The 24,710-nt window shown below is 34.4% G+C and overlaps 1 protein-coding gene and 1 long non-coding RNA gene across 4 annotated transcripts; both read left to right on the top strand.

Annotated features, from left to right (window-relative positions):
* Window positions 1-327: 327 nt before the first annotated feature.
* LOC121254860 lies at window positions 328-14,563 on the top strand. The gene is made up of 3 exons (XR_005938730.1): window positions 328-338; window positions 8,604-8,610; window positions 14,395-14,563. It is a non-coding gene; the product is annotated as an uncharacterized LOC121254860 (long non-coding RNA).
* On the top strand, window positions 3,769-7,897 carry LOC121254859. 3 transcript variants are annotated; one of them, XM_041155043.1, is made up of 3 exons: window positions 3,770-4,319; window positions 5,023-6,160; window positions 7,263-7,897. In XM_041155043.1, exons 1-2 carry the CDS (start codon window positions 4,239-4,241, stop codon window positions 6,121-6,123), a joined length of 1,182 nt encoding a protein of 393 aa, XP_041010977.1. In that variant the 5' UTR covers window positions 3,770-4,238; the 3' UTR covers window positions 6,124-6,160; window positions 7,263-7,897. The 3 variants fall into 3 exon arrangements, with proteins under 3 accessions (XP_041010979.1, XP_041010977.1, XP_041010976.1); XM_041155042.1 differs by having other exon boundaries at window positions 7,178-7,897; XM_041155045.1 differs by having other exon boundaries at window positions 3,769-4,319; window positions 5,023-7,597.
* Window positions 14,564-24,710: the final 10,147 nt, after the last annotated feature.

Below are 24,710 nucleotides of genomic sequence, written 5' to 3'. Positions count from 1 at the left end.
GTGCAAAAATAAAAAATAACCAGATACTTGGTCCTCACCCATACTCCTAAAAGAGGACACTGTCTTAAATGTTAGAGGTGGTAGAAGCTGAAGGTGGACTATGATTTGTTGTTTTGAGATGTTTTCTTAAGAAACTTGTATTCCATTTCTCAAAATTATCGGTTAGAGAAAGCAGAAACATAGTTGGAAGACTAGCATCGGATAGGTGGGACTGTGGCAGGCCAAGTTTCCTCACGCGCACATGTGGTGGAGCGTGGAGACCACGTGTCGGTGATTGTAAAATGGGGTGGGACAGATCTGAAATATCTCAAGATAGAAAATCTACTAGTGCGACGTATGTAGCTAATGGATGCATTATGGCGCGGCGTGACAGCCACACGCAAAACAAGCTACACATGAGTGTCATGCGCCGAGATTTTCGTCGAGATTCTGCTTTGTCTCGGTAGATTGACGGCTGAAAAGTTGCGTGGTGGGGTGCGTGTCAATAGTTGGTTGTCGGAGTGTAATAGATCTAATTAAAACCGAATCGGTGGAAATATGAGATAAAAAAACACTAATATAAAAATATATACATAAATCGGTACTGGAAAATAAACAGAAAGGAGGATGGGAGAATATGTAGTTTATCTTTCTAGAAACGAAACAACGTATACCTCCGGCTTGCTTTATTATATCTTTTGTTTGTGTGGTAATTCTCACAAATTTTCTTTCAAGAACTCTTGAAATGGAACATTGCTAATTGGTTTATGAATTCTGAAATATTTAATTTTAAATAAAAAATTGTATGCGTATATATATATATATATATATATATTTTATATTTAAGTAATAAAAGTGGTTTGAATATAGAGTAATGTTACGTACAGTTTCCATTTGAAAATTGTATATGTAAGTCTGGATAATTTTATCTTTAAAAATTTTTTAAAATTACAATAATATCCCTTTAAAATTACAATAATTTTCATTTGAAGAAATATATTAATGAGTCTATACATATAATCCTCAAGTGAAGATTACAAATAAAATTTTTCTAGAATATATGTGTCTCTCCCTATGCGTCTTACATGACTGTCGAGCACTAATACAATTACAACTATATTACAATTATCTTACTCTTATATAATAAAAATATATTTTATAAAATTTAAACCTATTAAAATAAGATAAAAAGTAAAAAAAAAACTAAAAAGAAATTGATATCTTATTAATAAATTGTAAAAAAAGTTATCAACCGGCTGTAAGCTTATTATTTCTGAACTCCGAGTATATTAAGCTTTTATAAAATAAAATAAAAAAAAATCCCAATTGATTTGATTGGAGAATGGAAATATTAATAAATAATAAGTATACAAATTAAAATGATTAGTCCAATGTGCTATGATTGGGTAATCCTACCCTAGCTGGGCTTCTCAACCGCCCTTTATTACTTTATTAATCAATCAACAGTCGCCCAAGTCACCCCAACATATCTCGTGGTAGGACCCACATGCTGTTTACAACTCCGTCCTTAATAAATATCTATTTCCACCTAACCACATAAAAGTATTGCCATATCCTTTTCCTAATAATTAACTTCCATATAATATATCACTTTTTTTTTTTTTTTTTCAAGTTGATTTTTCTGAAGACAATCCCATTATAATATTAAATCATTTAACATTTTTCTAATTCCTAATTTTATTGGGTCTTAATGCTTATTTCTGAAACATATAATACTATAATATTAGATTATAATGAAGTCCACCTAGGGCCACCCGTTCCGCCTTGAAGTGTTGTATACGGCCTAAAAACATTGCACACTCCACGTATTCCTGCCACTTGTCAAAATATATCTTACAAAATCCCATCACTTTAGGGGTGATACCCGCATATGCGGAGGCGGAGTCACTCCTTCCCTACACCCCGTCCCATATATGCGGGGTGATGTTTTTACCCCCACCCTTGGGAGGGGGGACGAGGGGTCCTGCCTCGCTATCGGATGGGTGCAGGCAGACATCCCATTCGCCGCCTCCCCCACTTCAATCCCATTCGATTTAAAAATTATTTTAGGGTCCGACCCAAACTTAAATTATTATATAATTTAAATATTAAATTAAAATTAAAATGTATAACAACAATTTAAAAATTGATAACATAAAAACTTAGTTATCAATTTTTAAATTTGTTAGACTTATTCACAAGTGTGTTAGACTTTTTTATAATATTGCATTGGATTGACCTCCTAGACCAACCTTTATATAGAACATCAAGGCAATACAAGAGTCTTACTTGTAAGTGAGTCTCACATTGCTCAAGTAAGACTCTTGTATTGCCTTGGCCTCCTATCTAATGGTTGGCCTAGGTGGCTAATGCAATACATGTACATCTTGTAACAAGTTTTATACTCTTCTGAATATTTAACAAATTGTAATATATATTTATATATACAATTTATAAAATATAAATATATATTTATATATATAAATATTAAATATATAAGTGGGGCGGGGCTCGGGGCGGGGTAGAGGGGGCGGGCCCCCGCTGCTCACCCCTACCTCACTTTACTGACTAAATATTTTTCTTTAATTATATTCTTTATTCAAATTTAATGATAAATATTAGACACAATAATAAAATATTTATGTTAGCATCCAATCTCAACAAATTAAACTGTTTATTACTGTTGATGTCATTTTAAGACTCGTTGGGATAGTGAGATAAAATAAGATAGTTTTAGATCAATTGAATAAAATATTATTAAAATATTTTATATGTAAATTTGAAAAAGTTATAATGATGAGATAAGATAAAATGAGATGAGTTGAGAGTGTTTCTGTATCTAAACAAGACCTTAATGTATTCTTAACTGCATAATTTTAATTTGGATATAAAATGAATTAGGGTCTAATTTATTGGAAGAGGATCTTTATTCTTTACTTATTTGAGTTATTTCAGTATAGAAAGAACACCTTTTTTTTTTTTTTTTTTTTTTTTTTTTAAGTATAGAAAGAACACCTTTATTAAAAAAAGCAGATCATTTTTAATTTTAACTCTCTAAGAAATGGAATCTACACTTGGGACTCTATCCAAATTTCTACCGATACGAAATTTGAATTAATCTCTCTTTAATTTTTTGTTTTTGCTTTTAGAGTTAGGTAATTTATATACGTAAGTTCTAACTTTTTATTGCGAAATGTATCTCTATTTATTTAGATTTTATAAATTTTATCTATTATTTAATACGAGCAAATAAAAAAAAAAAAAAAAACGAGCAAAAGATCAACGCCGACGTTACATAAAAACTTTTGAGCTGGAACTTAAGAGCTAAGATTATTCGTCGAGGAAGAGCACTGGGGAATGCCGCGTGTACACACAAAGACACGACACAGCAACAGGAAAAGGACAGCATCCTGTTGTGTTGAGTTGAGCCGGTCGGTCAATCAACGCGTGGGGCGCTGTTAATTTTTTCATAACGTTAACACCCTTATTCCGACGCTAACAAATATACGCAGCGCACGGTCTTTTTCACAAGAGTTTTATTATGTATGAATAAATTTATTTATTAATTTATATATTAATATTATTATCTTTATATTTTAAATTTAAATTAACACTATTTTTAATAAAATTTATTTTTTAATTAATTATATTAAATAAATATACATATTAATATGTAAAATCATTTACAATTAAATTTTTCTTTTTCATAAAAATATATGTTTAGGTTTACTTGGAAGAGAAAAAAATACCCAATTTATTTCCTTTTATAAATAAAAAATAAAAGGACAAAAATTACGAAAGAAGTTAAGGCAAATCAAACGGTTGTGTTGCTTTGTATTTGACACAACTTTGCCTCTCCAGAGCGACGCACAGATAAAGCTTTTCTCTCGATTTTGCTTTGTTTTTATCTATAGTCTCAGAAGCGCTGCTTATTCGTTGTTATTCCTTTTAAAACTGCATTATTTTGTGTTCGAATAATCGGTATTTGGGTGTTAATCTTTCTGTTTTCTCGGAAATATCTTGGTGATCTGTGAAAACTGGAAAGAGAGAGGCGGAGAGTTTAATTTTGTCTGTACTAAAGGCAAGATCGAAGAACTAAGCTGAATCGGGGCGGCTTTGTGGGCATAGTGGGGCTGTGTGGGACGGGCATTTTTGGTCCAATTTTGGAAAGTTAAGTTCGATCCGCTTTATTAGTTGCGTAGGGATCTGAAAGGTCAGGGTTTGTGACATAGAGAGGGAGAGACGAAGAAAAAAGAAAAATGTGGTGGATGATGGGTGAGACTGGAGGTCACTACTGTAACAAGAAAACCGACGATATTTGCGGCGATGTTTGTGGCCAGGTTTATTTCTCTTTCTATATCTTTTTTTTTTTCCCTAATTATGCCACTGCGTTTACCATAGACCGTTGATCTGTTTGTTCCGCTAAGGTTTTTTATGTTTTTTTTTTTCCTTTTTTCTCTTGAAATTGCGTGATCGGGTTTTGTTTGTTTTCTGGCTATGTTTGGCTGCTGAGGAAAATTTAAAAAATGGATCTTAAAAGTTTATATAGTATTTGTTAGCCCTTTCGTTTAATTAGAGTCCGGGAAATTGGTTTATCGACTCATTCTTCAAGTTCAATACGTTGTATTTTATTTCCCTCAGTTTTTCAGAAGGCAAGCGCAGTTTTAACATGAATTTCTCGGTTCTGCTGGTTAGATGTACTTCTCTGCCATGCTTGTGGACATTTTAGCGGTAGGGTTGGTGATTACTATTTTCTTTTCTCTGCACGTGTTATCTTGACAACGTAGATTTGATGGAAAGGGTTTGGAGATTTTAAATTTTAGACCCAACAATTTACTAGAACTTGAATGAATTTATCTATAGTGAGTAAAGTGATGAACAAATAAGTAGCATTTTTTTGTTCTCTTTAATATTTTTAAGCCTATGGAATTGGTTGTCGCTTAACTTGGAGATTAGATGCTTCTTTTTGGTATATCTATGTGCTTAATTGTTTGTTCTTTCTCATTTTAAGTTTTTGAAATATGCTCTTATGTAATATTGCAGGAATCAAACCGACTGCTGAGCATGTCAAGACTTCGCTGTCTTCTGCATCGTGGTTGGGACGTGAAAACCTTGCTCTTTCTTTTTGCATTCGTTCCCACATGCATATTTTTCATCTTTTTGCATGGGCAGAAGATCTCATACTTCCTGCGGCCGCTATGGGAATCCCCGCCCAAACCTTTTCATGTACTTCCACATTATTATCATGAGAATGTGTCAATGGAGAACCAGTGCAAACTTCATGGTTGGGGAATCCGTGAGTTCCCAAGGCGTGTTTTTGATGCAGTGTTGTACAGCAATGAGAAGGAAATCCTTGAACTACGATGGAAAGAATTGTATCCCTACGTGACACAATTTGTACTCCTTGAGTCAGATTCAACATTCACAGGATTGCGAAAGCCTTTGATTTTTGCCAGGCATCGAAATGAGTTCAAATTTGCTGAATCCCGATTAACTTATGGGACAATTCGGGGGAGATTTAGGAAAGGAGAAAACCCATTTGTTGAGGAGGCATATCAGCGAGTAGCATTGGACCTGCTCCTCCAAAATGCGGGTATTGATGATGATGACTTGTTGATAATGTCTGATGTTGATGAGATCCCAAGCAGGCACACAATCAATCTCTTGAGGTGGTGTGACTATATACCTCCTATCCTTCATCTTCAGCTAAAGAACTATCTTTATTCTTTCGAGTTCCATGTGGATGATAACAGTTGGAGAGCTTCAGTCCACAGGTATCAAAAGGGTAAGACAAGGTATGCGCATTATCGCCAGACGGATGACATGTTGGCTGATGCAGGTTGGCATTGTAGCTTTTGCTTCCGCCAGATCAGTGAGTTTACATTTAAGATGAAAGCATACAGCCATTATGATAGAGTTAGGTTCTCTCGTTATTTGAACCCTCAAAGAGTCCAGAGAGTAATCTGCAAGGGGGCTGATTTATTTGATATGCTTCCGGAGGAGTACACCTTCAAAGATATCATAGGGAAAATGGGGCCTGTTCCTCATTCCTTCTCAGCTGTTCATCTTCCATCATATCTTTTCGACAATGCAGAAAAGTATAAATTTCTGTTGCCTGGGAATTGCATAAGAGAAAGTGGCTGAATATTGTCAACATTTTAAGATGCCTGTTCTTGTAAAGGTTAGTTGGGCTTGCAGTTTGCATGACTTCTCATGGTGATTCTAATCGAAAAAATTAACTGATGCATTACTGATACAGCCTTGCCATTTCTCTGGCTAAATTATATCATTCTTTGGGAAATGTTTGGGAGATTGCACAAATTCCTGGATTCTTGGGGCAATATTTTGTACATAACTTTTTTTTTTTTTAGTTGGGTTTCATTTCTGATAGAGCATAACCATTCACTCGCCGAGTTTGCTGGGATGGGATCACAGGATGCTTGTGTTTATTTGGTATTGATATGTCATGGTTTCCCACTTACACAGAAACATTTTGAGGGCCTGCTATGTTCCCCCCTTTTGGGAGTTTTGTTTATGACCCAAACTTATTCATGTGTTCTTTTAATCTTTGATTTGTCTTATCTTCTTTTTGAATCTTTTATTGATCATAATCCTTACGTTATTTTTTGTCATGTCATTTGAGAGAGCAAGGATTTTGATGAATTTGGTCCACTTTTTTGTTCATAGGGTCTGTTCACTACGGCTGTATTTTGCTGAATTCTTTTCCTATTAGTTGAAGAAATTATTAGTGAACTAATGCTGCTTTGGTAGTGCTGCAAATTCTGCCTGCTGCTTTCAACTGTTGTTTTTCTACATCATCGTACAAATTATTAGCTGGCCAATTGTTCGCCATGTTATGCTTAAGAAAAGTATACTATCATCCTATTTCAAATGCCCCGAGAAACTTAATGTTTCTTTTGGTTAAAATCTAATCTTTAAGCTATCCTTGATTTGTGATTCTTGGACCATAATTGAAGAAATCTTAGGCAAATTTGAAATTTGTTAATTAGCTATGGTTTGGCATTAATATTCTCCCAGTCCAGTAGATCAAGGTAGTTTTATTCAGTTTTGCATTGGGGGAAATATGTTTTCTTGATCCAACGTTGGTTCAAGAGTCGATGTTGCAGTATTTCTATTTCCATGTTGAGCTGCTTTCTTTTGAGGTTTCTTATGGCCTGTGCCTGGGATTTGCACGTAGCTTGGATATGAGCACTAGCGTTCCGGAGGGATAGAGTTTTTCTGCAAGAGTGTATCTGTGTCTTACACAATGGCTCTGACCGCAGCTTGAAATAGCTTTTGATGGTGCGAAGTCTTATTCTGGCGGGGGTATGCTTTGCAAGCTATCGATTGTTCGTCAGGATTCAGATGGTTCCAGTCAAGTTTGAGCCAATCCTATGCTTTAAACATAAAAAGAAAGCACCTTTGGCGCCTTGATAACACATCTCCTATATCCAAGCATTGGGATTCTGTAATCTGTGCACTTGATGCCATGGGGTATTTTGGAGTCTAGAAATTGTTCTCTAGCATAATTGGCATCGGAACTGACTTCTACAAGAAGCTTTATTCTCTGTTCTGAAAGTTTGAAACAGCATATAAATGCTCAATGGTCTAACGAGGAGGAGGACCTTCTCAGTAGATAAGCAGTTACATGAGCTAAGACATCTCTGCTTGATCTGCTTGATAATATCTGTTTCTACTGGTGGAGGTGTATATTGGCCCCACCGTCCATCCATGAACAGTGGCCTCTATTATTTGTGGATCAAAGTAGAGAGAGAGAGAGAGAGAGAGAGAGAGAGAGAGATCTTCACATCTATTTCTTGCACTGTATTTGTTATTCAATGAGCTGGACTTGCGTGGCAAAGAAATACTCTTGTAGTATGGCATTTTTATACGGTTGTAAGAAGTTTCCTGGTGGGAATTGATGCCTTATGCAAATCTGGCAAGAAGTTCTTCTTTTACGGATGAGTTAAAAGAGATGTAACTTCTAAAGTCTGTCTCATCATGGGGAGAGAATAAAAGAAGTGGTGGCCAAGAAATGTGTAAAATTGAAATAGGAGTCAGGACTATATCAGTGGTTGCAATAATTTGAAATCATTGGTGAATATATAGCCAGAAATAAAGGCCGTTTGGACGGTAAGATGAGATAAAATAGTTTTAGATGATAATTAAAAATTGAATAAAATATTATTAAAATATAATTTTTTTAGAGTTAGTCTACATACACTCTTCATATGGGGATTGTTCATACAAATTCATACAATTATGTTTAAAAAAGTTTTAAAATTACAATGATACCTTTTTTAAAATGAAGTTCTTTCCCTTTTACCTCCATTCATTAATGGGATTGCACATGCAGTTCCTTACTTAGGATTGCAAATAAAATTTCTCTATTTTTTAATACTATTATTATTTTGGAATTTGAAAAGTTGAATTGTTTATTATATTTTATGAATATTTAGAAAAATTATAATAATGAGATGAGATGAGATGAGACTATTTCTTTATCCAAATTGGGCCTAAACAATCTTACTACTATTTACAATTTCATATCCCATCTCATATCTTTTGACTATCCAAACGAGGCTTAAACTTTTAGAATAAAATGTGATTTCATATAATATTAGACCAAAAGTTCTGAGTTTCTTGATTTTACACTTAATTTATTTAATTAAATATTTTACATGTTAGACTTATTTATTAGTGAGTTGTTTAAATTTTTAGGACAAGTGATAATTTCACAATTTTGAAGTAACAAGTTCTTTTTGGGACTCCTTATCCATCTGTTTACATCTTTTACTTTCTATTAATGACATGCAAGGTTGATCAAAAAAATTATCCAGTATACAAATTGTAGGAAAATTTATTTGATTCTATCGAACGCATCAATGCGTAGACGTGCAGAAGAAAGAACACATGAGCAAAATAACAATGAAGTTGATTTAAATTTGATGGATCGTGCACGGATATAAATTTAAAGCCTTCTAGAAACCTGTTGTGATTCCCCTAAAATCCTACTCGCATTAAGTGCACCAGAATTTTGTTAATTCGAAATAGAGAATTTTTATAGGGAAGCCTTTCGCTATACATTTTTATCTAATCAATATGTGAAATGCTACAAATACGTGATTTCATATAATAAGTTATATTTACTTTATAATAAAAGTAATTTTCTAATCTATCATACCATATCAAGCTTAGTCAATTTATAAGTTTACTTTTATAGAATTCTCTGTAACTAAAATATTTCTTATATTTAAATATGTGTATGTTTAAATAGAAAGACAAATATAATAAATCACATGTTAAATAAATATGTATGACCGATGATTTCTTTAGTGTTTCTCTTCAAAATAAATATCTAACGATTGGAAATAGAAAAAACTCTCTTAAAATTAGTTTTCGTAGAAGCTACTTGTCATAAATATATAGGAAGATAAATTCTATTCATAAGTCTCACATATCATACATCATATTTTTTTATTTTTTTTATTTTACTAAATGTGTGGTATGTGAATGATGAGTAGAAAAATAAAATTGTTTTAAGAAGAATAAAAGTAAAAAATAAAAAATAAAAAAAAATTATGGTGTACGGAACTTATAAATAGCAAAGCTCGTATAGGAAACCAAATCCTTTGAAACGATCCAAAGAATCAACTTAGATATTTCCAAAGTGGGTCAAACTTCGAACCAAGCCGGGGGTACTACAAATCAAACTTCAATAGGAAATATCTTCCATTTTGATTAACTGGACCATGCAAAGAGATTTTTCCTAGATAACGTTCAAATATTCCAGTTGAGAGAGAAGAGAGTACAAGTGCTAGGCTTGCTTCATAGGTACCTATTGCCCAAATGATATCCCAAATTGGACGGCGAAGATAACGTAGTGCTGTTCCTCTTTTCTTTCCAGGTTCCCCTGGCCACTTAGTCCACAAAATTGGGCTAAAATAAGGCATTAGATTCGATCTTATCATTTGGGAATAAAAATAGACAAGTCTATAAAATGATGTCTCTCTCACATAACACAAATACCACATCAAAACCATTACAATATAATCCTCAAATCATCCAATATCCTCTGCACACGCATACCAAGGTACGTAGTTGAATATTGACAAAACAAACGAAAATATGTCATTTGGAAACACCGCGCATCATCATGATCATCATGGCAAGCAATATCGTCACTGGGATACCTCAGACAGCTACCAACAGTACCAAGTTTCTGAATCCACTGAGGTTATGCCTGAAAGGCGCATTACTGTCACTGATCTGTATCCTGGAGTTTATGATCAGAACTACAACATTAATGGATATGAAGAGCGTGTTGTTGTTGATCAGGCCACAGAGAGGGTGCAAGTCACTGAGTATGAGTTTGCTCCCCAGCAGCCTCTCAAACCTAGTCGTCGTCATCATCATTATCGTCATGATGATTCCGAAAATGTCGACAAAGAAGCAGAAGAATTTATCAGAGCTGAGCATAGGCTGTTTGGGCTGAGCAAGATGATGTCTAGGACGGATGGCCGACCCCGACCATATAAGTAGGGATATATATAGCATGTCCCTTCATGGCTATTATATATAGAGATACAGGCCAATCCATGGGTGATTTAAGTGCAATTTGTTAGCCAAATAATTATCTAGCTAAATAATGCATCAAAGTGCCTTTTATTGCTTTTCTTAGGATATCTCAATCTGTAATGGTGAAAGATACCTTCTCATAAAGGCTCTGTGTTTCTATTTTTTATTTTATTTTATTTTGTCTTTTCCCTTTAATTTCCTATTTTCTTTATAGTGGGTTTCTTCGTGAAATCATTGGTTGCTGCGGTAGAACAAAATAACATCGGATCTGTATAAACTAAACACATGGCATCAACAACAAAGTATACAATGAATGTTGATGAAAATTCTCACTAAACTCTTTTTTCTTTTAAAAAAAGAGAAAAAAGGGAAAAAACAAAAAGGAAGCGCACAAGCTTGCATGGAATGTGGATGATATGTTAATTTGGTGGGTATCTGTTCTTGATTTAATCTCTTAAATTTTTTTTATTGATTCTCTGTTTTAATGCTTCGATTTTGAAATGCAGTTGTTTTTCCATCGACAAAAATAACGAAGGAGAATTATATTTCTGTGATTTGGATCTGCCAATTGCTAGAAATATAGGCAACGAGGTTGAGAGAGATCATGTTTCAAGTCACAAGATTACACAACTTTCTTTAAGATAGTTTTTCTTATTTGAGAATTAAAATAAAAAATAAAAAATTGTCTGACCGTGGTATGCACTTAACCAAATCAATCTAGAATATTTGAGAATTGACAATTTTGACAAAGACATTAGGTTGTCTTTAGATATTGAGCTGAATTAAGTTGAATTGAGTTCTTTATAAATAGTAGTGAGTTGAAATGGTAAAGTGAGTTTTGTAGAGCTTACCCAAAATGAGTTAGATGTGTTTGGATGTTAAGATGTATTTATGAAAAGTTGAAAAAGGTTATAGGTCCTGCATGTAAAGAGGTATTGAATTGAAAAAGATTGTAGATTTCACGTGTAAAGAGGTTTTGAGTTGAAATGGATTTAGTGATTTAAGAGTTGAATGTTTAGATGTTAAAAGATGTCTAAATCTAAACCGGCTGAGTTCAGTCAAGGAACCAAACGCAACCTTAAGTATTATGTTCTAGCAATAAACAAAGACATCAAGATCATTCCTTTGGATGCTTTGCGCCAAGTGCCAAATATATTGCTAAGCACATGCTTCAATGCAAGAGAAATACTTTAGTAGACTATATAAAAATAAACCCATAAAGTGATATGTCATGATATGATATATTAGATTGTAAAGTAATTTTTTTCATGAAATAGATCTAATGGATATCATGAAATCATGTCATTTTATAAATTTACTTTTATATAATTCGTTTGTGTCTATAACAATTCTTTGCTACAGGGTGAAAGCATTAAGAAATATAGTCTTTTTTCTCTTTTGTCCTCGTGGGACTTCTTTTAGAATTTATTTAAATTTTTAAGATCCAAAGGGCTATGTTTGGCAAGTGAGATGAGATATAAAATTTAAATCTTATCTTATCATTACAATTTTTTTAAATTTTCATATAAAATATAATAAACAATTCAATTGTTTCAAATTTTAATTTAATTTTTTTAAATCCTAAAACAATATTAATATTAAAAAATAATATTTTAATCTTTCATTTAAAACAAAAAATTATCACGCAACTGTGCAAGTATTGGTAATATAAAAAAGGCAGGGTTTTCGTTTTCTTAGTTGCACGAGGTTCTGCAATATAAAAAATGGTACTTACACTCAAAATATTCAAAAGAGAAATTGTTTATGTACAAAAAAATTTCATAAAAATAAATTCATATAGCTCGATGTAATAATTTATATTATAAAATTATTTTTATTATAATATAAATTTAATATATTATATGAAGCCTCATCAATTTATAAATTTATTTTATAAAATTTCTTTGAAGTTGTAGCATTATTCTATCCGAAATGGACTTTTGCGAGAATATTTGTGCAATAAAAATACTAATTAAGCAACAAATAGTACTAATAAGAAAAATGCAAGTATAAGATTGAAAATTGACTTTTCCATAAAAACTCCTCAAAATCAAAATCCCAATTTCTCTGACACCATGGGATCCAAAATGACCACCACACACGTATTTTAGAATTTATGTTATAATCTATATTATTTCCATTGGAGCATGTAAATACGTAAATCCATGCTTTTGACTTTTGAGTTACTCAATTGTCTATGAATTAAAAAATGATTTGAATAGTAAGTTGAAATGAAATAAATTAAAATAAAAATTAAATAAAAATTATTAAATATTATTTTTTAATATTTTTATTATTTTTAAATTTAAAAAAATTGAATTGTTTATTATATTTTATGTAAAAATTTAAAAATATTATAATAATTAAATAAGATGAGATAAGTTGAAATCAACTCACAATCTAAACGGTACTTCACAGGATTTCTTCAAATGTCTAGATTGCTTTCGAACTTATTTTTTAGCTCCAAAATATGCCGGCCTTAATTTAAACCATGGCTGATCCACTTGAGATTTGAGAAGTTTGCTGGCCAAATAATATTTGGCATGCGCTCATATTCTTAAATTTAAGAATATGATTTACATATAATATTTTTTACAATACTTTACATAATTATATTTTAAATAAAGAATATTTTTATAAAATATCTTATAAAAATAACATTATTTGTTGCGAATATTTTTATGAGATCTAACATTGGCATCAAAGCGCAATATCTGTTGTTCCCAGTGATATAAGCGTTCCTTTTTTTTTTTTTTTTTTTTTTTTTTTGCTTATATTTACATTCTCAATTTGTTTAGTTGTATGGTGTATTACCATGTTTATTTTTGCGTTTGAAGTTTCTGATCATGGTTGAATGTTTTTTTTGGAGCATCTGTATGAAATTTATCTGTTCATATGAGCCTCTGTTTGTTTTGTTAATAAAAAATGAGGAAGATGCAAAGGTTCAACGTGGCCGAGTCTGGCACCATTGAATGGGTGCTGCACGCACATGGTGCAGCCCACACCAATAAGTGCTCCTTCAACCCGATGCAGCACCAATATGGGGCAACTCATGTCTGTGACGGCATCTCCTGGCGTTGTTATCTATATGAACAGTAACCAAACCGAGAAAGATGCCCCCTTGGGATGGATCTGTTCAAAACAGGTCATCAGTCGGTTTTAATAAAATATACCGACTCATATCTATCTATCTCTCTATATATATATATCTTATACTTAAAAACCGCTATAAACATGAACAATAATGAACAATATAAATAGTATATTTATTTTACGCTTTTCTTCTTCCCCTTATATCCCTCTCTACATCCTCATAACAAAATCACAGCAAAATACTATAAAATCACAAAATCACTACACAAATCATAAAATTACTACACAAATCACAAATCAAGAGTCGTTGGTTGGAGGAAAGGAGGAAGTAGAGGGGTCGTTGGCGAAGGACGAGACTGCTAGTGGTGGTGCGGTGCCGTAGGGGTGCCTAACGGTGGCATTACGGAGAGAAAACCGTGCGTATAGAGGGGTTGCATGCGTGGGTCTAGAGAGGAGCTACAGGTAGTGGGTTCTATAGAAGTGCTCCACAGCGTGAGGGGAACTCAGTGGTGGTGTTTGGTGGAGCTGGGGCTGAGCTGCAGTGGCGCAAGGGTGGAGAACCTGTGCGTTGAGACCCATTTTGGGTTGCTCGTGTGGCTGAGGGACGACCTGCCAAGGGGCTTCGACGGTGGGGTTTGCTCGCCTGCGTGAGAGGAAGCTGGTGAGATGGTCCATTACGCCGCAGGGTGGCGCACGGCGGCTTTGGGCTGCTTGAGGGAGGAGATCGGGTGAGAGAGAGGGAAGACGTGCATGGGGAATGAGAGAGAGGGAGAAAGGAAAAGTGGAGAAAAAGGTTGGGTTTGGAGTTTTAAATCTCAACCCTTCATCTTGAATCTTCAGATTTAATCTAACGGTAGAAGTTTAAATATTGATTTAAACTAACATAAAATAGATAATTAAAATATAAATATTATATCATATACTTAAAATCAACTTTAATTTATAGAATACTAATTTTTTATCATTAAATAAATAATGAAGTTTTACTGAACATTTTTAAGAGAATAAGACTATCTAATTAATTTGAATTTTTAATATAATTTAAATTCCATAATAAATGATGAACATGAATAAATAGTAATTTCACTCTTATGCATCAAACTATTTTAATATTTGAAGTCACTTTATTTTTTTCTTCAATTAAGCAGATGTGGCAACGTTTAGCCACTGCTAGTATATATATATATATATATATATATATCTTATACTTAAAAGCGGCTATAAACGGATGAACAATAATAAACAGTAAACTTATTTTACATTTCTCTTCTTCTTATTACGTCCCTCTCTGCATCCGTGTCCCTCTCTACATCCTCATAGCAAAATCACCATAAAATCATAGTAAAATCACCACACAAGTTTCCACACAAATCAGGGGTCATCGGCTGGAGGAAATGAGGAAGTGGAGGGGTCATTAGCGAAGGATAGGGCTGCTAGTGGTGGTGCGGTGCCGTAGAGGTGGCTAACGACGACGCTACGGGAAGAAACCCATGCGTGTAGAGGAAGAGAGAGGGCTACAAGCTTCGGCCTGTTGGAGGGGGGGGGGGGGGGGGGGGGGGGGAGGTCTGGGGACGAGATCGGAGTAGGGAAGGTTGCCGGTGATTGGGCTTGGTGGTGACACGGTAAAGGCGGCTGGTGGTGTTGGGAGGAGCCGAGGAGAAGAGAGATCGAGAGAGAGAGGGGCGTGCGGCTGGAGGTAGGGAGGAGAGAGAGGGAAGAGGGAAAAATGAGGGAAAAAGTTAGGGTTTGAGGTTTTAAATCTCAAACATTCATCTTGAATCTCTAGAATTGATCCAACAATGAAGGTTAAAACATTAAAAATAAACTAACTTAAAATAGATAATTAAAATATAAATTCAACTTTAATTTATAAAATATTAATATTTCATTATTAAATAAATGATAGAATTTTGTTAAATATTTTTAAGAGAGTAAAACCATATAAATAATTAGAGTTTTTAATATAATTTAAATCTCATAATATTCTTAACTAACTAAAATCATTTACTACCATTATAATATTTTTGGAGTTTCTAAAATAAAATAGACTTACTTTAATGATGAAAAAATATGAGAGCAATATAGAAATAAAAGACTGTATTTTTTCACTGTTTCCTGGGTCATTGAGTAATGTGATTGAATTCTACAATTTATATATTTAGCTAAGAAAACTATTGCTAGAATATCCAAAATCTTTTAATTTTCATATTACTCATATTACTATAATGTTTTGTTATCATTGTGATGCTTATTAAAATTTATTTTTTCTGCTCTTGTGCATTAAATTATTGACTAATTAATTTTGTTTAAAAAATCATATTATTTTTACATTTTGTGGATATTAGTCACTAAGAAAACGTGCATTGCATGTCACTCCACAACTAGTATATATATATATATATATATATATATATATATATATATATATATATATATTGTCCAAATGTATTGCTGTATGGGTCCCAACTGAAGCTTCTGAAAATGCTTCCGACTTTTTATTGAACTCATCAGAATTATCATCTTTAAGGGACTCCTTTAACAAATAAATCAAATCCTTTTTATTAAGTCCTCCAAGAACATTCTTCTTTTTAGACTTTGAGTATTTATCAGATTTAATAGTTGCAGAAGAGGAAGCAGCAGTATATGCCTTTGAAGAGAATGCATTTTTTCTTTCAATTTTCTTTTAACACGTAATTTTTCAGAATTAGAGAAATTAGTATGATAAGTTTTTCTCTTATCACGGTTTTCAATAGACCTGTGTTATTTAAACAAGGAAATTAAATCAATTTCAAAATCTCTATTTATCAAAAGCTATATATATATATATAGTACGACTGTATTTGGATGTTGAACTGAGTTGAGTTGAGATAAAAGTAGAAATTGAATAAAATATTGTTAGAATATTATTTTTTAATATTATTATTATTTTGAGATTTGAAAAGTTAAATTATTTATTATATTTTGTTTTGAAATTTGAGAAAGTTGTAATGATTAGATAAGATGAGTTGAGATGAGTTAATTCTTTATTTTCATGTATTTTGTAATCATCCTAAACTTTATAAAAAATAAAAAATTCACAATATCATTAAAAAAATATTTTTTTAATCATTAAGTAAAAAAAATTACTTCGAAACATACTTTCGGAACACTTTTTTTGGTGAGTTTAGCATTTTGATATATATATATATATATATATATATATATTTATATAAAAGTATCTGGACCCAAAATGAGAAGTCCTTTTAACTCATATTCGACTTGTTTTAGTTGCCCAACCCACAAGACCCATTGTCTGGGCTTGGACCCATTTCTAGCCCAACTTGTGAGGCTTAATTGTTTTGAAAAGGAGATGGATAAAAGAAGGGAAAAGTCTAAATCCAGGCACGACTCGGCCTGTCCGCAGATGACATCCGACGTGGAGAAAACCACACCGTTTTATTTACTGTAAAGAAGTGCCTTCCATGGATTTTGAGCCCAAGACCAAGAGGCAAGAATGAGGTAGGCACACCACTAGGCTTATTGCCTTCCTCGGTGATAAGTGGGTTCTATTCATTATGCCGAAAAGACCGATTATTATTATTTTTTGGCATGGTTGTTTATTCTCATGTGTTACTTTTTTTTCTTATTTATGTATTCCTTATATTTCGTAAGATTAATTATTTGATAAAACTTCACGTGAATTGTTTTATTGATAACATGCGATTTATGAAATTATTTTATCATTGAGTTTGTTAGGCTATTTATTTATTTTGGCCTATAACTCTTTTCAGTTGATAAAATAATATAAAATCTCATTTAAGATATTAATGCAATATGATATTTTCTCAATTTCTCCTTAACATATGGCATGGCTTGTACATATACAATATATGTTAATAGGCTTAAATCAACTCACACATACGAGTAATCACCTTTGCCGCCACAAAGAGGCAAGATTCAAATATGAGAATTGTGTTTCTTGATACTTGTCCAAAAATGGATAAATTGCATGACATTAAAGATAAGTCACCTTGGTGGAAGCTAAGATGAGATTTATTATATTTAAGAGGATTGTTCATAGACACTCCACAATCCATGTAGCCTATAATTAACCAGATGAAAGACCTTCTTTGGTGCTTTGGAAGTGAGAAAATAAAGAGACTCGAGTTAGACGCGGAATGAGTCTAGACTAATATATGTATGGCATTTGATATGGACATGCACTTTTTAAGAAAGAGAAATCTACTAGTATATGTGATTGTTTGACCATATATGAAAGTGAGTGAATGGTCCCTGTTTTTTCACTATGTGAGTCTTGTTCTTACTTTTGAGTGTCATTCTTGGCCTTTGATTGTCACAAGATAGATGTTCTAATGTTTGCTACTCCAACATGTTATTTATAACTATAATTGATATGGTCTAAAGAGGCATTGTTGAAAAACGATTAGACTAAATTTGAGTGACATAAGGGCGAATAGAAGGTTATTTGACAATGCATCCTCAATTATGTTTGCTGAAGTCAAACTTTGGCACTACAATGTAGTAGTGACAAAATTTGTAAACACATCATGACGATTTAAAAGTGATTAAGCATAGTTCTGAGTTTGTTTTGGAACTCGAGAAGGATCAAATATATTTGATTATATGTGTAAGAAAGGGGCACCCATAGTGGGCACCCCTTCACCTTCTCTTGGTGGTTATGAAGTGGTTCTTAAACCACTTCATGAGACTTAATAATTGGCCATTAAGGGCCAGCCGGGGGTTACACTTAGAGGGGCTATTTACATAGCCCCTCTCCCCTTTGGAGTATACTTGCATCAAAAACATGAAATCTCTCTCTCAAATGATTCTCTCTAGTTTCGGCATTTAAGCTGTGGAATATGTGGGTGTTGCTCTGGTATTGCCATGTAGCACACTCCATCATCAATATGGGAGATTGTGAATGAACAACGATGATGACGAAGAATCTATGGAACAACCGCACTAGATCCTAGATATTTACGATGAGGTAATATCGCTTCCGCTGTGTACTTTGATCTAGTATTTCTAACATTGGTATCAGAGCATGAATTGGTTGTTCTCGATTTGTGTTTGATGTGCATGTTGTGATTTCATTCACTGATTTTTTTTTCTGCTCGAAAATTTTTATTTTCTCTCGATAACCGTGAGAGGCGGTTTATGTTCACCCCTTAATGGATGCCGATCATTGTTAACGCAATCAAAGAATCGCTGCGGCTATGGCCATATGAGGCAACAACCTGCACTGGAGGGTATTGTGCACCCCGGTGCCATGGGCGCCGCAAAAGACACCAGAGCGCATCGCTTGGGTGCTGCCGCACAGGTGATGGGTGCACCTCTGTGTTGCATCCGCAAGGCAAACATTGAGCACCTCTTGAGGTGTCTGAGCGCCACGGTGCTGCTCGAACCAGAGGGCAGCGACGTGCACCCAAGGTATTGTGGCACCAGGTGCCGATGCTGCATACCAAGCGAAGTGGCACGATGGTGCACTACGTACCAAGAGCGGCTGCACCGCAATGTGAAGTAGTGACAAGGCTGGCCCTGCTGTGCACAAAGCCGCCCACTTGGGCGCGGCAAGCTCTACTCCATTCAGAGCTACGCACAAGGGGAGTGAGGCAGTCCAGCGCCTCAGGAATGCTGCCGTGGTGCAGCGTTGCACACAGTGCAGGGTGGGGGTGGTGCTGTCGTGGATGGGCGCCTCTGCCATGGCTACGAAGTGCATCGAGCACTGCAGTGGGGGCGCACCAGCTGGGTGTTACGCTGCCCATGCAGTTGCGCGCACCAGCCATGGTGCAGCCCGCCATGCTCTGCGCTGCACCATGGCTTACCAGTCCGTGTCGCACAGTCCTCTGCTGCGTGCAGAGCAGCGCGCACCATGGTGGTGCTGCGAGCAGAGGAGTCCGGCAAGCTCTGCTACGGGAAGAGCTGCGCACGGATGGTGCGACAGTCTCTGCCTCCCGCAGAGCTGCATGCTGCGAACATACGTGTGGAGCGTAGCCCACGGTGCTACGGCCGTTGAGAACCAGTGGCCGAACGTGTATTTTAGTGCCAACATGAAACGGCAGTAGGCGGTTACACCATGTGGCATCGGTTCCAATTTTTTTTTTTTTTTTTGGATGCACTGTAACCATCGGCTGAAGGAGGAAGATGAACAGTGATGTTTGTGATGAAGTCTGGGCTGGATTTAAAGGGAGTTGGGCCTATTTTTTTTAAGTTCTGGGTCCGGCCCATATTTTTTTTTGTTTTAGCAAAACCCATCTGTTTTAAGTAAAGGAAAACAGTTTTGGTTTAAATTATTTATGGGCTGTGGGCTGCAAAACTATTTGTTTTATTTCGGTTGAAAAAGAAAAGCCCAACTAGTTTTTTTTAAACAAAATGCAGGCTAGCTCATTTAAAAAAAAAAAAAAACCACCGGAAGATTTGGGCCGTGAGCCAAAGCAGGCACAGGCCTGCTTTGCAATTGGGCGCCCAAGAAGGTTCGGCCCTTTGGCTGTCCAAGAACAGTGGCATAAATTTTTTTTTTTACAAAATGCTTGAGTGGTGTTTTGAACCCAAGATCTCACACACGAAGACTATAAGCTCAACCATTTGGGCTAGAGCCTATTATTGGTAAGTTTGCTGATTTTAGTTATTTATTCAGCATGTTATTGTGGCATAAATGTTTTTTGAAATATTTTTGCATGTGATTATGGTTATTAAATACATGCTTGCCATGATATTTTTTTTTGTCACATTTGTTTGGCATTTTATTTTACGTTATAAATTGCCTAGATTATTATTTTTTTGTGAATAATAATTATTTGGATCAAATGTGATGTGATCATTTTTTGTACATGTATTGTGATTACATGTAATTGTACGAGCTTATTTTATCACTTGTATTGTTAGACTATTTTTAAGAATTGTCTTCAACTTTTTTTTTTAGAATGTGATAAACTAGAGGATTAAGTAGCCCGAGTTTGATTAGTCCATACTTATGATTGGCTCATATTGTTTTCTTCAATCAAGGAAGAATTTTTTTTTTTTTCATGTGACTAACTCGGTAGATTGCTTATCCTAGTGGGAGTATGGTTGAGATTGATTTGTAATTAATCTCCTATACGATATAAATTTGTGCGAAAATTAAGTTAGAAATTAATAATTAGACATTGAGGCGCAAGAGATGATTAGGAAGCTTAGCGAATTTTCGATCTTGCGACGTGTATTAATTATTTTTGTTCTGACTTAGATTAACGCGGCAAATTTCTTAAATGTGTATGCAATTAGATGCGCATAGTTTAGTAACTTTGAGATAACTATGAAAAAAAGCCTAGAGATTATTTATACGACTTAATCGTCGCATTAATCTCCTCCATGAGCAATAATTGGAAACAAATAAAGATTATTTTGAGAGTCAGATAGTCTTAGACCTTCATTATTGTAAAACCTCTAAAATGTCTAGAATAAAATTGGAAGTGCGCGTGGGACGCATGCACTACAATTTTTATAGAAGTTGATGGAATCAACTATCATATAGAGCTAAATCACTATTTTGCCTTTAAGAATCTTGTGGGTAATAGAAGAAATTGCGCGTTATTTTTTGTAACGCAAAGATTAATTGCTCCTATATTTTGAGGTTGAGTATTATAATCTTAAAGCAAATTAGATTACTCACAGATAAGAACATACTCTCTAAAACTTGCTAGTATGTCTGGCGAGTAAGGATATTAAAATCTGAGTGTGCAAGCGTGTTGAGGACATTCTTGATTGGCACATTCATTTTTTTAAAAGATTTTATCAGTGCACCTTTATGTGGTATTAGCATTGGTAATCTTACTCAAGTTTTATTTCTCTTTAGAGAGAACAGATAGGTTCTTGCAGATATATAAACTTTGGAGCACCCCTTGAGAGTTATACCAAGCACCTTGGAGGTTTGCATGGCAACTGTGGCAAAAGTCTGAATAATTAGGTATGACTTATCTAAACCTAAACTAAAAATTTTGCTCGTGGTGGCACTGATGCAAGATAGGTTTTAGGTTAAGATAATTTCTCGCAAAGTTTTTTCTTTTTCTCTCCTATAGTGGATTGAAGAATATGAAAAATATTAAGTAAGCGAGAAATGAAGAAATATTGCTAGGTAGCGACTAAAACGTCACACACTGCATTTTTTGCACAAAGTGATATTTTTAGTGCTTTTAATGCGATAATAAAGAAGTCTATACCTAATTTGATTTAAGACTTATAGAGTGGTGTTAGTGAGAATTTCTAGAGGTTTAGAAGTTGGATGGTCACTCATTGACTCAGTGATATTATTTCTCGAGTGGAGAAATGATATATTAAAATATGCCATGAAGGCATAGGATGATGGGTGTGAAGCTTGAGAAATTGAAGATTTTTTCACTAATGAGATCCCTCTCCTTGGTTTAGAAGAGTCAAAGAGAAAAGGCAATATGAGCATTGTCTATGTGAAAGTTCCTATACATGCACACTAAGGACTTAGATAATAAAAATATTGTTTCATCATATAAATGCGATCCAAAATTTGATTTTAGGAAAATATATTTTTCAGTTAAAATATTTTCAAAATCGCAATCGTATGAGTTATATGATGAGAACAATTATCTCTCAGTTTATTGACTTGCTGAGAATGGTGTTATGGCGCAAAGCAGTTGTTACATCACACTTGGGTTGATGTAATATGGGGTTGCGGCCGTAATTCTTATTTGTCGTCCTTAGATCGAGTTCATTCGCTTTTGAGAAAGGCTGAGTGATTATTTTGTTCAAACGTGAATTCTATTAAAAATCGAGAGGATCTAAACTTGATCATTTTTTGGTTGAGTCAAGTAAATTACTCGTATTTTCGGCGAGGGTGGGGAATTGTGGATTTTTTGTAACACTTATTTTTTGGAAAGAACGTTTCATCACGTTTCATTCCACATTACCTTAACCAAAATATTTTCAAAATTCTTTTTATATAAGATCACCGAAAATAGTGGGAGTAATTTAACAGCTAGTGGGAGTATACTTTTGAGTTAAGGTGTACCATTAGTGATAGTGACTCCCAAAAGTTATAGAATATAAGGATCCTCTTAAATAGCGTGGTAGCTTTATATCAATATTCTCTCGTCGTTTAGAGACTAGAAGAAAATATTTGTAATATGGCTCCGCTAAAGGTATTGAATTCACATAGTAGGAATCCCAACATAGAATCTTAGATTCGCTTCACTTATATGATTCAACTTGGGGTTGTTGATCTAATTGACAAAGGTAAAGTGGAGTTGATAGAGGTATAGATCCATCTCTTGGCACTAATTGAGTTGCATTTAGATAGCATTGATTGCATATTCATTGAAACTTTTCTTGAAGGTGTTAAATAGCTGATTCTCATAGGAGAATTAGATGGTTAGCTTTTGTGATGTTTAGGCATGAAGTACTTTGAGCGCCTGATTATTGCTAGTACTATTTTGGTACATAAAGCGAATAAATGTTGCTGGTACTGTTTACATGCGACCTAAACAAACCATCTATTCAAAGATACCCAATGTACCTAGTCGTTTTTTTTATTAAACGACTTATTGAATAAAATCGGGTTCTTTGAATGCTGTTGACAATATTAGAAAAGTGTCATCATAAGAGATATTGCGAACTGGTTATCTTAGATAATTAATTGTCGCCTAAAAAGAGGTTTTCCATACTACGAGGTGATGGACTTGAGTTTGTGAAAAGTAGCTCAGGCTTCATGTCTTGTGAGACTGTTTATAAGAAAAACAGTTTCTATGAGCTCTTGTTCAAAATCTATAGACAATTAATAAGATGGAAAATACTAAAGAATCTAGTTTTGCCTATATTGTTTGATGTTTCCATTATGGTTTGCTCATGGGAGTTAGAGGTTAAGTTTTTGTTAGAGGGTAAATATGACTTACTTTGTTAAGTGAGTTTGTGATGCGATTGTCATTAAAAGTAATGATTAGACTATTATGATTGTCTTTGGGGGCAAAGGCCCTAATCGCTTTACCCTTAATGAAAATAAATTATGGTTATCTCACATGCTTTTGTGAAACCTTGAAGTCGCAAATTAAGTTTGCTGAATAACATTTGTGGTCACCTTATAGATTCTTAAAAATCGCAGTTAGACTTGCTGACTAGAATCTACGGCTTATATTGTGAGTCTGACCTAAATGAGATTCGCGATGAGTTATCGCTGACTTCATGATTGTGCAAAGGACTTTTACATGTAAAAGTTGAGTCTCTTGGTAGGAGTATATTTTGGAAAGTTATGTACATTAGAATGCGCATGGAGAGAAATGGTCATTAAACACCACTTGAGAGTTGTGGTTTAATAATTTGTTGTTGACCATGTGTTTTCTCTGTACCTCACAGTATTGCTCGTCATGCACATGATATTGATATGTTCTATGATCATGTGGCGTGATTGGAAGCATTCTTTAGTATGCACACACATTTACCATAAATTTAGGAGTTATGGTGAAAAAGGTATATTGACAGGCTTAGATCGGCTCACTCACACGAGCGATCGCCTTTGGCGCTACAAAGAGGTATCGAGCAAAGATGAGACAATGTGTTACTCGGTACTTGTCCAGAGAGGGATAAGTTGGAAGACACAAAATATATGTTGCCTTAGTGGGAGCTAAGATGAGGTCTAAGGATCGTGCATGGTTACCCACATACCATGTAGCCTGTGGTTTAGCCAGATGCGAGATCCTCTTTGGCGCTTTGGATAGCGAGCAAATGGAGGGACTCGGGTTAGGCGTTGAGATAGCGACTAGACTAAAATCTATACGGTGAATTGAGAATAGATATACGCTCTTTCTTTGGAAAGAGAACTCTACCGTAGCATGTATTTCATACTACACGTGCTTTTGCGACCAATAGTAGAGGTGAGTGAATGGTTCCCTGCTTCCTCACCGTGTGAGTCTTGTAGGTTATAATTGATGACCTTAATTTATTTATGCCCTTAAGAGACCTTTGACTATGTCACGAGGTTGATATTTTAGTGTCTGCTACTTTGGTATGTTATCTATGGCATGAATGATGCGGTCTAAAGAGGCATTGCTGGGAAAGAG

Source organism: Juglans microcarpa x Juglans regia, chromosome 3D (assembly GCF_004785595.1).
Source record: "Juglans microcarpa x Juglans regia isolate MS1-56 chromosome 3D, Jm3101_v1.0, whole genome shotgun sequence".
Taxonomy (NCBI): domain Eukaryota; kingdom Viridiplantae; phylum Streptophyta; class Magnoliopsida; order Fagales; family Juglandaceae; genus Juglans; species Juglans microcarpa x Juglans regia.
The sequence above is the reverse complement of the archived record's forward strand: the minus strand, read 5'-3'. Positions and strand labels throughout refer to the sequence as shown.

Excerpts from the sequence above, each read along its gene's own strand:
- LOC121254859 (XM_041155043.1), top strand. The coding sequence starts at position 4,239 with ATGTGGTGGATGATGGGTGAGACTGGAGGTCACTACTGTAACAAGAAA. Across the intron at positions 4,320-5,022 it reads GCGGCGATGTTTGTGGCCAG|GAATCAAACCGACTGCTGAG; the intron begins GTTTATTTCTCT and ends GTAATATTGCAG.